General features: G+C 35.6%; 3 protein-coding genes across 3 annotated transcripts; all 3 read right to left on the bottom strand.

The window, feature by feature from the left end:
- Positions 1-1,166: 1,166 nt before the first annotated feature.
- Positions 1,167-4,205, bottom strand: LOC114760678 (50S ribosomal protein L21, chloroplastic). The gene is made up of 5 exons (XM_028949963.1): positions 3,774-4,205; positions 3,204-3,284; positions 2,345-2,446; positions 2,194-2,268; positions 1,167-1,493 (listed from the first exon to the last, which is right to left on the bottom strand). The coding sequence occupies exons 1-5, from the start codon at positions 4,116-4,118 to the stop codon at positions 1,413-1,415; spliced, it is 684 nt and encodes a 227-aa protein (XP_028805796.1). The 5' UTR covers positions 4,119-4,205; the 3' UTR covers positions 1,167-1,412.
- Positions 4,206-5,516: 1,311 nt separating this feature from the next.
- Positions 5,517-10,247, bottom strand: LOC114760676 (calcium-dependent protein kinase 11). Its single transcript, XM_028949961.1, has 7 exons — positions 9,482-10,247; positions 8,608-8,751; positions 8,322-8,474; positions 8,117-8,232; positions 7,265-7,432; positions 6,862-7,086; positions 5,517-5,812 (listed from the first exon to the last, which is right to left on the bottom strand). Exons 1-7 carry the CDS (start codon positions 10,032-10,034, stop codon positions 5,675-5,677), a joined length of 1,497 nt encoding a protein of 498 aa, XP_028805794.1. The 5' UTR covers positions 10,035-10,247; the 3' UTR covers positions 5,517-5,674.
- Positions 10,248-11,205: 958 nt separating this feature from the next.
- LOC114760677 (calcium-dependent protein kinase 11-like) lies at positions 11,206-16,602 on the bottom strand. Its single transcript, XM_028949962.1, has 7 exons — positions 15,659-16,602; positions 15,276-15,419; positions 14,992-15,144; positions 14,788-14,903; positions 13,218-13,385; positions 12,832-13,056; positions 11,206-11,598 (listed from the first exon to the last, which is right to left on the bottom strand). The coding sequence occupies exons 1-7, from the start codon at positions 16,209-16,211 to the stop codon at positions 11,461-11,463; spliced, it is 1,497 nt and encodes a 498-aa protein (XP_028805795.1). The 5' UTR covers positions 16,212-16,602; the 3' UTR covers positions 11,206-11,460.
- Between the last annotated feature and the right edge of the window lie 243 nt (positions 16,603-16,845).

Raw genomic sequence — 16,845 nt, 5'->3', positions numbered from 1 at the left:
ATGTGTTCTATAGAAAGTTTCTTTATAATATGAAGGGTACTTGTCTAAATAGAAATGAATTTTTCATTTCACTAACATTTATTTGTTAATTCATCAAAAGAAACTTATCAACAATACTCAATAGGCTTAATATAATTTTTAGTCGATTAAATTTTCTCTCATTTTGGTTTTGATCTTTTAAATTTTAAACTATAAAATAGTCTAAATTTTTATTAAATTATACGAACAAATATTTTAAATGAAAAAAGTTAAAAGAACCAAAACTTATGATTTGAAATTTAAAAGATTAAAATCAAAATGAAAGTAAAATTAAGAGATTAAAAATTGTATCAACTCTATTCAATATATAGAAAGTTAGTATTTATAATTTGAAGTATACTTGGCAAAAAGAAAAATAAACTTGTCATTTTATTAAATTTTACTTTTCGATCTACCAAAAAAAAAAACTTGACAACAAGATTTATTTGAGTCTTTGTAACAAATTTACAAGTAAAGGCCATTGGAATGACAAGTTCGATGGGGGGAAAAAAAAAAGACAAGTTCTACTAAGATTATAACAAGTCCAGCATTAGTGATGTGTAGAAATGGAAATTTTTTTAATTAGTGGAGAGTATTGTGATAATTGACCATGAAAACATAGTATCAAAGCAGCTCATTGACTCTATAATCTATAGTGAAATTTCAAAAAAATTTGGATCTAATTTGTAATTAAGCCCCTTTAGTTGTTCTTTATTAAAATTCTCCATCAAACTTCTATATTTATGTTTAAAAAGAGTATCCATTTGGATTAGACACATAAACATCTCATTCTTATTCTTTTTTTTTTTTTTTGGGAGCAAAATCTTCATTATTATTCTGATTTGACTCAATTGAATAGGAAATGTACATATTAGAAAAATTCTTTTAATTCAATAGCCTTCTACCGCCCATGCATGTAGGAAGTTGTGGGTTTAATCCCACTTCCCTTTCTGATTTAAAAAGAAAGAAAGAAAGAAAGAAAGAAAGAAAGAAAGAAAGAATTTTTAAGTCCAGTCACTCGAATCAACACTAACTTAATATTGTCTGGAAAAAAAATAACTTAAACAAATGAATTAATGGAAAATTGAGAAATAACAAATAGCTGGCATCATTAGATTGAAGCAAAAAGGAAATCAATTTATTATTAATTAAACAATAAATAAATGCACCCCATTATTCTTACCCTGACAGCAAAATGACAGCTATATGCATCACAAACTACATTTGATCGTTGTGCATAGACTGACAATGGTTCATGAAAATCAAAACATGGACATGAAAATGTAAGAACAGGCGAGATAAAACTTTCTGCAACCTCATCATTGATTAAAGAAAATTTAAATGTAACATTGAGAAAGATACAGACATTGGCAGAATAGAGATTTGAATCTATCCTAAGAGTTCAGAGAATCCAGGGTAACTGCTGGGTAGTCCTCATAGCCTGAGATGCTATTTATCCTTATCCGTGTATTTGGCTGTAACAATGAGTTGGAAACCAAGTCAAACATCATAAAAAGAATTAAGCATTTGGTTTATGAGAACAAACAATATTCAAAATTATTCCCGAATGTGGACTGAAATTAAATTACACCCAGATTAGCTAAAGGGTTCATATGAGGTAGTGAATTGGGACACAGTGGGAATTTTCCCACATGGGGGCGGGAACTAATTATCATCAGCACGAACCTCTCTTTAAAAAGATAGCTCCAACCCGAAATTAAAGAAGACGAGGAAAGAAGTAATGTTCAAAAAACAAGAAGGTGAGGATTTCCTTAAAAAGCACTTCGGAAAGCTCAGCCAGTCCATATCACCAGATTCTACCCTAAAGAGAAAATACATAGTAGAAAAGCTCTAATATGCAATGCAACGCCAGTGCGTGCGAGAGAGAGAGAGAGAGAGAGAGAGAGAGATTGTCCTTTTCTATTTCTTGTATAATCAATAGAAATCAGAATTAGCAAACAATATATGGACAGAAGCTCTACCGCAGCAAGCACAATGAGGTGTGTAATTTCATCCTTGGTTGAGTTGATCAACAATAACTTTATAATAATAAAGCAAGAGGACAAAAATCAATACCATAGATTAGAATGGTAGATGAAGCCACTTGTAGCGGCCCAATTTAATTGCAGAAGTTTTTTCAATAATAATTCTTACTTAAAGAAAAGACTGTAATACCTGTCGGTGACCAATGTTTCTCCTGTATTTCTTCTTTCTTTTATACTTGAAGACAATCACTTTCGAATCTAAACCCTGCATTTCGGATTATATGAGTAAAGGTAGAGAAATATTTTTTCCATTTGCAGGAGTAGGAGTGAAAGAGATGTACCTGCTCTTCAACAGTGGCGTGAACAACAGCATTTGTCACCACTGGTTTACCAATATAGGTAGTTGTCCTTGTGCCAACCAGTAACACCTTATTTAGGGTGATCTGCTCAAGAGCTTAATTCCAATTAACAGTACAGAAAATAAAGTTTGAAGATCGAAGGCATACATCCATATAGTAGTACCGTTGCTCTAACAGAGGCAGCAGGCCGACAATTCATACATGAGTGCGTTTGTAAGATTTATGGTCTAATTGCCACACGATTTTTTTTTTTTTTTGGGCTTCTGGTAAGTTAGAAAAACTGACGTGTCTTAAACTACTAGCCTGGACATGAGGTCTAAATTAGATACTAAGAAACGTTAAGTATATAGTCTTTAGGAGACCTTTATAATAATCAATTTCTGAACAAATTTTAGGGAGCACTGTTACTTGCATTGGGGGACTAAAACTTTCATAAACCATATTACCCAGTTCATATGACAACAAAAGGCGTTTAGAAAAGTTCCACATTCTTAGGAAGCATCCACGATGGTTAAACATATAATAGCAAGAATAACATATAGTAATTTAGGTACGTATACATGTTAGTCTATGTTAACTCACTGCTATTCTGTTAATAATTCCACCAGGCCACCCTCATTACAATAACAACGATAGCATCAACTTTAATAATTTCATAAATGTCAAATCCTAAGTGAAATCACGAGTTGCAAATAGGCAATGATCGAAAGCAAAACAGGGAACAGAAGGGATTGGTTTCAATGAAGGAACAACGCAGAGCTACAGCTGAAGGAATAAAAGTGAATGATGGATTACTAGGAGTCATTTGGCAGCAATTAAGGAGAAGCAAACAACACTGTACCTTATCATTAACATTAGCACCTTTGAGCCTCTGAGTATATATGAAACGCCCAGGAAAAACGATATATTGGCGTGAACCAATCTGAACAAAGCAAAAAGATTATTAGTTGAAAGCTAAAGAAGACAAGGTATCAATTATCAGTTATGCCAGTTGAAAGCCGTATCCAAAATACCATTAAAAAACGGTCAAAACAATTGGAAAAGCCACAATTCATAATTTCGCACAAATATAAAGGATGAAAAATGGACAAAGAAAAAGAAGAAAAGACTAAATTAACATTTCGTTGTGCTTGACACATTCATGTTTTCATGCCAAAAATAATAAACTCGATGCACCTTCCTTCTGCCATTCTTACCACTTTGCACAAGGACTAAATACACTTTATTTCCAGGGACTAAAATCAAATGGGCCTGACAATCTAGGGGCCAGATTGATAGTTTAATCAAAAGAAAAATCATATGGGCGAAAATCAACACAAACAAAGTTAACAAAATTACAGAGTTCGCCATCATTCGTCAACAATTCCAAACCACATTGAATAAACTAACCATTCTGGTAATCCTAACTCACCATTACAACAGCAAAAACTTCTTCCCGCTTCGGAGCCTGCTCTTGAGGGGAGGCTTCGACAGCTTCGACGGCTCCAACCTCCGATGCCTGAGGTTCAACCTGAGCCACCGGAGATTCAGTTTCAGCCAGTGCGGTCTCAGATTCCGATGATTTGGGGAGGGATGGGAAGGGAAGGCGTGGGGAGAAAATGGAATGGGAAGAGAGCTTGGGAGAGGGAAGGCGAGAGAAGTGGGAGAGTGTGGAAGAGGAAGAAGAAGTAGAGAGGAATGAAGACGCTTGTTGCTTGTGAGAGAGGGTGAGATTGGAGGCGAATGAAGCGCACAAGGAAAGAGAAGAGGCAGCCATGTTTGAGCCAAGGGACTCTCTCAGGCTCGAAGCACTGAGAGGAGAGCTTCGTGTCTCGTTCTCTTGAACGCCATCTTCTTAAGATGCCCGAGAGGCCCTATCCTATCCGTTTTCTCTCAAAAGACTGATTTGCCCCTCTCCTTATGCAAGCGTAAATTATGTTGAAAATATATTTTCATCTTTTTATATTATATATTTATTTATTTAGAAAAATGATAAATATATAAGATAAATTAGATTGAGGTTTTATATTTGATATTAAACAATCTTCTAGACTAGCTTCTATATTAGAAATTGGAGGGATTGTTTATCTCGTTGATGTTTGAAAAAATATATTGCCTCTTTTATGTGTTGAATGATGGATGATCAATACACGAAAATTTTCTACCACATTATAGATATTTAGATTTTGTACCTGTACCTAAATTCCAACTTACTTTTGTCATTTAATCTAACTCCATAAATGTATGGAATTTAAAATTCAATTCAAGCATAATAAAAAAAAAAATTCATTACATGGTTTAGGGAGTGTTTGAATAGAAATCAAACCATGATTTCAGAAATGTTTTTACGGTTTACGAAGTAAATATATGGAGAAATTTATCTCGTTTTGTGAAAAAGTACGTCTGAAATTATAGTTTGGAAGTTGCCAAACACCCTTTAGACAACAATTGAAACCAAAAAAAAAGAAGAGAAAATTGCCCAAACGCTTAATCAGAAATACTCCCTCCGTTCCTTATTATAAGAGACAAATAACCGAAGTACGTTGATCAAAAAAACAGTTAAAGTTAGTTAAGAACAATCAATGTATGAAAAGTATAATTTTTTTTCAAAAATACCCTCATTAATAAGGAGAGAGAGCAGAGAGAACAATTAAATTATTACAAGAAAGAGAAGTGGGAGGGAGAGAGAGTGTGAGTTGGAGATAATAAATATGGGTAAAATAGTAAATCAACACAAAAAAGTAGAGACAACTTGTAAGTGTCTCTTATATATAAGAACATGGCATAAGCATCAAGTGTCTCTTATAATAAGGAACGGAGGGAGTAGCATGCATGATTAATGTGGAAAGAGGACTCAGTATGAGACCAACAAATGACTTACTTTTGATAAAGCAAATGAAATAAACTGAAAAAACGTTTACCAAAACATTAATTAATCTCAATAACTCAAAAAATAACCAACAACAATACATTTTCTTTTATTTATATTCCTAAGATTGAATTGCATTTTATAATCATCTCAAAAAGGGGGGGAAATTATAAATAAGACTCAAATGGTAGTTTTTTTGTTTGTCACATTTTCTAAAGGCACGAATGAAGAAGATTCAATTTAATAGTTACATAAAATGATTATGATTTGATAATTGCACCGGTCAGTGATCAGCCATGAGAAGTTTAGCTACCAAATTTAAGAAATCCATTAATTGAGCTTAAAAAGAAATAAAACATTCCAAAGCAAAAGAAATATCTCAAAATCTTGAAGCTGTTAAAGACTAGTCATCTATAGTCATTGCTTTCTAACTGTACAAAAAAAGAGAGGTCTATGTCAGATTATCAGGATGGGTCTTGTACCCCAAAGGCATCTGCCATATTGAAGTTTAAATTGCCTTTCATGGTTCTGCTCCGACCGATACCGCCGCCATCGCTTTGCTTCATCATCGCCGAGAACTCTCCAAAATCAATTCTCCCATCCTGCAGAAGAGCAAGACATAAATGGATTTTAGCATTCTTAAATTTATGCTGCAAAGTTCTATGAATGGCTTTTATTCTAGTTTTTAACAATCAACTCAGACAAATGTCCTCTGCAATAAAAATGCAGATCAAGCACAAATCTTGTTTTGATCATCAGATCATAGAGTCTCTAAGAATAACTTGATTATAAACTTTAACACAAACTCCCCAAAAGAAGTCAAAGAAAGAATAAGTGATTCTAGCTGGGTTGAAAATGTAAAACCCAGCAAAACTGCCAATTCACAGGCAGTCTTTCAAAGCACGATCTTATAGCCACTCAACAATTACTTGTCTGAATTAAATACCAGTAAATATAACAAAAACCTTCTGTTTATCATACTTTTTAATGTTATATTAGAGGGATTCAAACTCCAAGAACAAGAAAGCCCAAATTGTCTGCTTATTATACTTGTCTGGCCCAAAATTGCAGTGGTTTGAATAAAAGGGGATGCGGCATCCTGTCCCGACAGAACCAGACAGGTGACAGCCACGTCCCGCCCCTGTTTGCCGGGACGGGTCCATCTCATCCCATGAACACCACTGCTCTTGGGTGTTTCACATTTAGTTATATAGAACCTGATTCACAAGTCAGAATATTGCAGTTCACCTATGAACCCTTAATGAGATAATTTCAGTGATTATTGACCATAAATATCATCTGATAATCTGATTGAGATAACCCAATTACACGATGCAATAATGGCAACATCTTGACAAAGCAAAAGCTGCTTCAAGTGTAAGAGGCCAAAAGTATCCAAGATCTCTAATAGAAATCAAAGACTTATAATAGAAGCAACAAAGGTCTGCCCAGTTTGTCCCATCTTACAGGTAATAACGCTAATAAGTTCAAGCGAGGTAGCAAAGTTTATTGTGAAAATTAAATAGTCATGTAACAACAAGGTAGTAAGTAAAACTAAACAAAGAAGAATAACTAATTGAATAGAAACCAGAACAAATTGACCTTAGATTTATAGAGATGAGGCACAAACAGATTTACTTAGAAAACTTACATTGTCTAGATCAATCTCCTTGATTGTTTCATCTAGATGTACATCACCTAGGCCAAAATCTTTACATGCCTGTTGAAGCTCATCAATGGTGATGTAACCACTGCCATCTTTGTCAAAATAGGAAAAGGCTGCAACCAGATTCTCCTCTCTTTCCATCTTATTCAAGTGCAGCGTGGCCGCAAGAAATTCACCATAATCTATCGTTCCATTGTTGTCTATATCAGCCTGCCAAAATTCATGAGAGGCGATCAAGGGTCACTGAAATCAACTAAAAGAAAGGCAACGAAAATTAGAAAGTTATTGAAAACTAGAACAAGTTATTTGTATTAGCATTTAAGAAAAATGAAAAACGAAAAAAAAAAATCCTTTCCTTTTTAAATACTTTTTAAAATTATCTACCTACCGCTTCCATAAGGGATTTAATTTCAGATTCCATCAGATTAGAACCAACTCTCTTGAGGCCTTCTTTGAGTTCCTCAAATGTTATTGTTCCACTGTTGTCTGTGTCAATCATTTTGAACAACTCCCTTAAACCACCAATTTCCTCTTCTGAACATCTTTCTGCTATGACCTGAAATATTTATGTGAAATATTAGCACCTGATTTGGATAGATTCCTAATATAAAAATATGGACAGATGAGAGTTGCCCTTGACAATGTCAAATCCAGCATGATCAGAGATCAGTTCCAGAAAACCTCAAGTCTATTTTTTAAACCACGTAGAAAATTCTACTACAGCTAAAGATACCTTACGCATTCACTTCTAAAATACGAGGCAATTAGAGTCACCAAAACAGACATCGGCAATTCTCAGCATAATTAGATAGATAACATTTGACATGGACTTAGACAATCCCCATCTATCAGTTAACAGAACATTTTAAGATTGCAATCCTAGGTGTTTATTTTAGACATCAGCACGACAGGTCTCTGGGCATTCTATAATCTATACTATGAGACACAGACAGTTATGGTCTTTCATAAGGAACCAAATTACTTTACTTTGTTCAAACCACATAAATGGATACTATTCTCAATAACTCATAGTATACATAAAAATTCTGTTAAAAAAATAGTACACTTAAAAATAGGAAAAAGCAAAGTACCAAAGTGTTTCAAACAATGCCATGAACTAATGAAGATCTAATCTTATTTGATTGGCTGAGCATTATAAAGCTTACAGATAATATATTATATCATTACTCATACATCAAAACTAAAATAACAGTGAAGAGTGAATAGCATTATAACATACGCGCCGTGCCATCTTCTTAAGTTTATTCATTTCTGAGAACTGCTTCAGCCGTGACAAAACAGCAGAATCCAGAGGCTTGTCAGGGACAACTGAATCATCAACGATCCAAGGATGACCTGAATACATAAATTCCATAGTCATTAGATTTATACAGAGCTGTGGTGCAATAATTCCCTGGAATGCTACACCAAGTCAAGGAACTCACATAAAACTTCATGAGCAGAGATTCTTTTCTTGGGATCCCTCTCAAGCATATTTTTTACCAAATCTTTAGCACTTTCTGAGATGTTTGGCCATGGTTCAGACTCAAGATCTAGCTTTCCATGTAAAATCTGTCTGAAAATTCCGGCCTCAGTTTCTGCAAGTGATAGGAAAAAGTCAATGTAGCTGAGGGATAAAGATCACAAAACCGTAGAGGCGATTCTGTATGGACAAGAAAAATTTCACATCTGCAAGCCCAAGAAATCACAGATACACATTAAAATCCTCACCTGCCCAAAAAGGCGGGACCCCACTCAGCAAGATGTACAAGATAACACCAGCACTCCACACATCCGCTTCTGGTCCATAATGTTTGCACAGCACCTCAGGCGCAACATAATAGGGACTTCCAACCACATCAGAAAAGGATTCTCCTGGAGGGAGACGAGAAAACAAAGAAAAGGTGATGGCAGGTCATGATTAACTAAACCTGACAAGAGGAAAAATGATTACGTATTGATGAATTGTCGTTAATCAAAATGATAACCAAAGCATCAGGGGCAAAATGTCTTTTTTTTTTTTTTTGAAAAACTGAATCCCTTAGTCCAAACAAAAAGTGATAATTAAGGCATATGCATGAGAGAACACCTAAATACATGGCTATGCACAACTAACATCAATACAAATGAATCAAACAACGGAATTAAAATGAGACTCCTGTTTTATGACACTCTGACACATATAACAAACCATAATCCACTTGGTCCAGGGAAATCCACCATATAGTGCTAGGATTCAAATCCATCGGCTAGCGTAGCTTCAAAAAACAATTTCAAAATAGTATAAAAAAACTTAACAATAACAGTGGGACCACAGCACGGATAGAGACAATCCAAGAAAGAAGCTGCGTATACAAGAAGACAAAATACAGTGTTCTTAACACGAGAAACAACCATCAAAAAGGGTATCTGCCACAGAAACAATGGTAACACATAATAGAATGCAAATTGATCAGCCAATATTGAACAACAGGAACAAAAGGAACCATCGATTCTCTTAATGATTAGAATCACAAGAACAATCACGAGAAATAAACAAAAGTAAGAGATCAGAGAGCATTTTCTAATAGGAGACGACAAAATTGGGACGATGCCCAAAATCAACCTGGCTTGTAGAACGCAGACAACCCAAAATCCGTAGCCTTCATCTTGGCATCTTCTTCGTGATTTTCAAACAAGAAATTCTCGGGCTTCAGATCCCTATGCATGACCCCAAGAGAGTGACAAGCTTCCACGACGCCAACAATGGTCGTTATCAACTTGACCGCCTCTTTCTCATTATAATTCCCCTTCTGAATGATCCTATCGAAAAGCTCACCCCCAGCGCAAAGCTCCATAACTATGTGTACGAACACAGAATCTTCATACGTTCCTTGTATTTGAACCACATTAGGATGCTCCGACAAATGATGCATGATCTGAATCTCCCTCCATACATCCTCATAATCTTCTTTGCACAATAGTTTTCGCTTAGGGATCGATTTGCAGGCAAAAAGCTTCCCTGTCGATTTCTGGGTGCAGAGATATGTGGTGCCAAATTGGCCTTGGCCTAGCTTCTTGCCGAGAAGGAAATGATCTCTGAGTCTCGGAGTTTGATATGGCAAGACCGAAAGGGAATTTGCTAAAGAAGCTATTGATGGAACACTATTCTTCTTCATTTCAACCTCAATTCAATGGTAAGTAAATGTGGATTTCTCCCCAGTGGGTTTGTTTGATCTTGTTCCTATTACCTCTTCCCGCACCTTCCCCCTACTTTTTCTCCTTCTCTCTCATGCTCCGCTTCAATTCTCAAAAATCTGTTTTTCTCTCACTTTGTCTCAAATGTCAAAAATTCCCATTTACTTTTTATATTGGATCCTTCGATTTATTGGAAGAGAAGGTGCCGCATCACAGAGGTCAGGTGGGTAGGGAATGACCGTAGGAGGACGAGTGACATAAATATAATAGCTGCTGGACAACACCCTATCTTCCCGCGTCAGCACTGTGGCAAGATGATAGGGTGGGGGCCACGGTTACCATTGTTTTCTTCTTAGGATTTTGAAAATTTAGGTTGGGATCAGATTTTAGAAGTTTAATATCAAATATCAATGGTCAAAAGAAAACATCAATAACTATCACCAAAAAAAAAAACCATAAATGATTTTTATTGTTATATTAAAAATTGGAGGGATTATTTATTTTGCTGACGTTTGAAAAGTAGATTGACTCTTTTTATGTGTTGGATGATGGTTGATCAATATGAAAAATTTTTAACTACGTTATAGATATTCAAATTTTACATTTTACCTCACTTTTGTTATTTGATCAAATTCCATAGATATATGGAATTTAAAGTTCAATTCAATCATAATAAAAAATCTCATCACGACTTTGAGAACAACTGCAAAAACAAAACAAAAAAAGCCAAACGCCCGGCCCAGTTAGAAATAGTATCTATGATTTACGCAGAAAAAGTGCTCAATATGAGATCATAAATGACTTCACTTTTAATCAACCAGATGAACACCAGGCACCAATACAGTTTCTTTATAAATATATATATATATATATATTCATAAGATTGAATGTATTTTATAATCATCTCAAAAGAAGAGACATTTTATATAGACCGAAATAGAAAAATTATAAATAAGGATCTATGACAACATTAGAATGGGTTTTGATAGTAATAGTATGGATTTTGACAACAATTTTTATAAACTGATCTCTGAATGCAATTTTTCTATTTCGACAGTCTTTTTTGTCGTTTTTCCTTTTGTATATAAAATTCACATGTAATTTTTTGTTTGTCACCCTTTCTAAAGGTATGAATGAAGAAGAAGATTCAATTTAATAGATACACATAAATAACAACGATTTGATAACTACATTGGTCAGAGAAAGATCAGCCATGGGAAGAGGTTTATGAGATGATGAGTAGCATATCTACCAAATTTAAGAAATCCATCAATTGAGCTAAAAAGAAATAGAACATTCCAACGCAAAATAGACATCTCAAAATCTCAAAGCTGTTAAAGACTGACTTGTCATCTACAGTTATTTGCTTTCTAACTGTACAAAAAAAGAGAGGTCTATGTTAGCTTATCAGGATGAGTCTTGCACTCCAAAGGCATCTGCCATATTGAAGTTTAAACTGCCTTTCATGGTTCTGCTCCGACCGACACCGCCGCCATCGCTTTGCTTCATCATCGCCGAGAACTCTGCAAAATCAATTCTCCCATCCTGCAAAAAAAGGTAAGACCCAGATGGATTTTAGCACACTATGTCAGACAAAATTTTATGAATAGCTTTTATTCTAGTTTTTAACAACTAACTCACACAAAAGTCTTTTGCACCGAAAAAGTAGATAAAGCACAAACTTTAATCACAACTCACAAAACCATCTTATCCTTCCCAACGGGGGCTACCTTGGTCTATGGTATATTATTTAATTTCTTGTAATTGAACGAATTTTGTTGATAGAGAAAGGAGCAACTACAGAAGCAAGGTCGAGGAACAACTGCAAAGGGAGGGAAAAAAAAAAAGCGAGGGGCAAGGAATACTGCAATGACGAGAAACGATGTATATAATCTGTGCTCTTCTCAAGCTGCTGAAGAAAGCAAATTCTATGGGCTACTTCAAAAGCCAACCAGACTCCAAAAGCTAGCCCTTAGAATCGGAGGAATCAAGGCCCTATAAGACACCTATTTCAAGATAAACCTCCCAGTGTGGGACTCATGACTTGATAACGCTTGAAACATTTTGCAAATACGATCAAATTTGTGAAGAGTATGTTTTTAAAATTAAAACTCTTGCGTATAAATATTTTCATTTCCGATGAACAATCACATAAAAGGAACGTTAAATATGCTTAAAACCATTTCCTGTTTGCTGCTTTTGAATTGGTGTACAGTTTAATAATATATATTATGAAAAGAATTCCTTCCTCTTTACCAAGATAGCAGTAGTGTATCTGTAACGAACCCTGTCTAAACAGTCCCTTATTCAAAATGATCTTGGACTATTTCATCACCCTCTAACAACTCCACATTTAGTTATATGGAACCTAATTCACAAATCAATATATTGCAGTTCAGATATGAACCCTTAATGAGATCATTTCAGTGATTATTGACCATAAATATCATCTAATAATCTGATCCAGACAACCCAATTACCCGATGCAATAATAGCAACATTCCGACAAATCACAAGCTGCTTCAAGTGTAGCAGGCCAAAATCACAAACTTATAATAGAAGCAATAAAGCTATGCCCAGTTTGTCCCATCTTACAGGTAATAATGCTAATAAGTTCAAGCGAGGTAGCAAAGTTTATTGTGAAAAATAAATAGTTCAGTAACAACAAAGTTGTGAGTAAAATTAAACAAAAAGATAACTACTTGAATATGAAACCAGAACAAGTTGGCCTTAGATTTATAGAGATGAGGCATAAACAGATTTACTTAGAAGACTTACATTGTCTAGATCAATCTCTTTGATTGTTTCATCTAGATGTACATCACCTAGGCCAAAATCTTTACAGGCCTGTTGAAGCTCATCAATGGTGATGTAACCACTGCCATCTTTGTCAAAATAGGAAAAGGCTGCAACCAGATTCTCCTCTCTTTCCATCTTATTCAAGTGCAGCGTGGCCGCAAGAAATTCACCATAATCTATCGTTCCATTGTTGTCTATATCGGCCTGCAAAAATTCATGAGGGAAGGCAATCAAGGGTCACCAAAATCAACATAAAGACGGGCAATGAAAACGAGAACAACTTATTTGTATAAGTATTTAAGGAAAAATGAAAAAAGAAAAAAAATCCTTTCCTTTTTAAATACTTTTTAAAGTTATCTACCTACCGCTTCCAGAAGGGATTTAATTTCAGATTCCGTCAGCTTAGAACCAACTCTCTCGAGACCTTCTTTGAGTTCCTCAAATGTTATTGTTCCGCTGTTGTCTGTGTCAATCATTTTGAACAGCTCTCTTAAACCACCGATTTCCTCTTCTGAACATCTTTCTGCTATGACCTGAAACATTTACGCAAAATATTAACACGTAATTTGGATAGATTCCAGAACATAAAAATATGGACAGATGAGAGTTGCCCTTGACAATGTCAAATCTAGCATGATCAGAAATCAGTTCCAGGAAATATCTAGTTTGTTGTCTCACCACGTAGACAATTCTACTGCAGCTAAAGATAACTAATGCATTCACTTCTAAAATAGGAGGCAATTAGAGTCACCAACATAGATATTGGCAATTCTCAGCATAATCAGATAAATAACATTTGAGATGGACTCGGACAATCCGCATCTGTCAGTTAACAGAATATTCTAAGATTGCAATCCTAGATGCTTATTATGACTTCAGCACGTCAGGCCTTTGGGCATTCTATAATCTATACTATGAGACAGTTATGGTCTTTCATAGGAAACCAAATTACTTTACCTTGTTCAAACCACATAAGTGAATATACTCTTCTTAATAACTCAGTATACTTTGGGAAATATTCAGTAAACCCTTTTAGCAGCTAATTAATATCAGTCAACTCCTAAAAATTTCTGAAATTTCACTGCATCCCCTTGACCAAAATTTTTTGTGTCAGAAGACAAAAATATCCTGATTTTATTTCAGCTGCAAATTGCCGAATTCTTATTACAAATTACCGAATTCTTGTTGTAAATCATCAAATTTAAATTGTTCATTTATCCAAAAAATTTATAGGGATTTATAACTCAAATTCGGCTATCTACAACAAGAATTCCATGATTTGCCATATACATTTGGCTATTTGCAAATCAAATAAAGTAAGGATATTTTTGTCTTCGCACACAAAAAATTTTGGTCAAGGAGGTGCAGTGAAAATTCATAATTTTCTAGAGGTTGACTGATATTAATTGGCTATTAAAGAGTTTGTTGCAATTCTCCCATACTTAAAAATAGGAAAAAGCAAAGAAAAAGTACCATAGTTTTTCAAAGAATGCCACGAGCTAATCAAGATTTGATTCTTATAGATACTCCTTCCGTTCCTTATTATAAGAGACATTTGATGCTTATAGCATGTTCCTATATATAAGAGACACTTAAAAGTTGTCTCTACTTTTTTGTGTTGATTTCCTATTTTACCTATATTTATTGTCTCCAACTCACACTCTCTCTCATTCCCACTTCTCTTTCTTTTAATAATTTATCATTGTTCTTTCTCATGCTCTCTCTCCTTATTAATGAGAGCATTTTTGGAAGAAAAAAAATTGTACTTTTTACATATTGATTGTTCTTAACTAATTTTAACTGTTTTTTTTATCAATGTAATTTGGTTATTTATCTCTTATAATAAGAAACGGAGAAGTAATATATTATAGCATTGCTCATATTCATCAGAACTTAATAACAGTGAAGAGTGAATAGCATTATAACATAACATACACGCCGTGCCATCTTCTTAAGTTTATTCATTTCTGAGAACTGCTTCAGCCGTGACAAAACAGCAGAATCCAGAGGCTTGTCAGGGACAACTGAATCATCAACGATCCAAGGATGACCTGAAACATAAATTCCATGGTCATTAGATTTATACAGAGCTGTGATGCGAGAATTCCCTGGAATGCTACACCAAGTCAAGGAACTCACATAAAACTTCATGCGCAGAGATTCTTTTCTTGGGATCCCTCTCGAGCATACTTTTTACCAAATCCTTAGCACTTTCCGAGATGCTTGGCCATGGATCAGACTCAAGATCTAGCTTTCCATGCAAAATCTGTCTGAAAATTCCGGCCTCAGTTTCTGCAAGTGATAGGAAAAAGTCAATGTAGCTGAGGGATAAAGATCACAAAACCGTAGAGGCGATTCTGTATGGACAAGAAAAATTTCACATCTGCAAGCCCAAGAAATCACAGATACATTAAAATCCTTACCTGCCCAAAAAGGCGGGACCCCACTCAGTAAGATGTATAAGATGACACCAGCACTCCACACATCCGCTTCTGGTCCATAATGTTTGAGGAGCACCTCAGGCGGAACATAATAGGCACTTCCAACCACATCAGAAAAGGATTGTCCTGGAGGGAGAAGAGAAAACAAAGAAAAGGTGATGGCGGGTCATGATTAACTAAATCCTGACAAGAGGAAAAATGATGAAATGTTGCCAATCAATAATGAAGAAGAGGAGCAAAAGGAACCATCGATCCTCTTAATGATTAGAATCACAAGAACAATCACGAGAAATAAACAAACGTGGGAGAATAGAGAGCATTCTCTGATAGGAGACGACAAAATTGGGACAATGTCCAAAATCAACCTGGCTTGTAGAACGCAGACAACCCAAAATCCGTAGCCTTCATTTTGGCATCTTCATCGCGATTTTCAAATAAGAAATTCTCGGGCTTGAGATCCCTATGCATGACCCCAAGAGAGTGACAAGCTTCCACGACGCCAACAATGGTCGTTATCAACTTGACCGCCTCTTTCTCATTGTAATTCCCCTTCTGAATGATCCTATCGAAAAGCTCACCCCCAGCGCAAAGCTCCATAACTATGTCCACGAACAAATAATCCTCATACGTTCCTTGTATTTGAACCACATTAGGCTGCCCCGACAAATGATGCATGATCTGAACCTCCCTCCATACATCCTCATAATCTTCTTTGCACAATAGTTTCCGCTTAGGGATCGATTTGCAGGCAAAAAGCTTCCCTGTAGATTTCTGGGTACAGAGATATGTCGTGCCAAATTGGCCTTGGCCTATCTTCTTGCCAATAAGGAAATGATCTCTGAGTCTCGGAGTTTGATATGGCAAGACCGGAAGGAAATTTGGTAAAGAAGCTTTTATTGGAACGCTATTCTTCTTCATTTCAATCTCAATTCAATGATAAGTAAATGTGATTTTTTTCCCCAGTGGGTTTGTTTGATCTTGTTCCTATTACCTCCTCCCGCACCTTCCCCCTATTTTTTTTTCTCCTCCTCTCTCATGCTCCTCTTTTTTTCTTTTTGTTTTGAATAATAAGGCAAGCCTAAGCTTGTGAAGATTACAAACGACTCCTAGAACCAGTATTAGTAAGGTCATTCCACATTTGGTTTACACAAAAAGTCGGGGGTACGTGAATCATATTCACCCCCATATTCCCCTCATGAGCAGTCCGTGCAAGGTAATCAGCGCACATGTTCGCCTCTCTGTTGACATGATCAATTTCCAGATCCCAATTCGAGAAAATTACAGACCTGATTTCAGCTTTGTCCTCTCTGTAAGTGTGCGAGAAATTGTAATTTTTTGAGTAGGATGGTATCGCTAACTCAGGTATCCAGTTTATCAGCCAGACTAATCCCAGGGTGCCTCGCGCAGGTATCGAGCCCATGACGTGGTAGGAAAGGCGCATTGCGTTCCCGTTTACGACCAGTAAGACCCGACTTTTGCAGGCGAGAGATTGCAATTTGTAGCAAGCAGTTGGATAGCTTTCCAAGAGTCAGAATAGAGTTTCACTGTTTTT

This window comes from Neltuma alba, unplaced genomic scaffold (assembly GCF_004799145.2).
Source record: "Neltuma alba isolate B1F8T4 unplaced genomic scaffold, ASM479914v2 tig00011011_pilon, whole genome shotgun sequence".
In the NCBI taxonomy this organism is placed as follows: Eukaryota; Viridiplantae; Streptophyta; class Magnoliopsida; order Fabales; family Fabaceae; genus Neltuma; species Neltuma alba.
The sequence above is the reverse complement of the archived record's forward strand: the minus strand, read 5'-3'. Positions and strand labels throughout refer to the sequence as shown.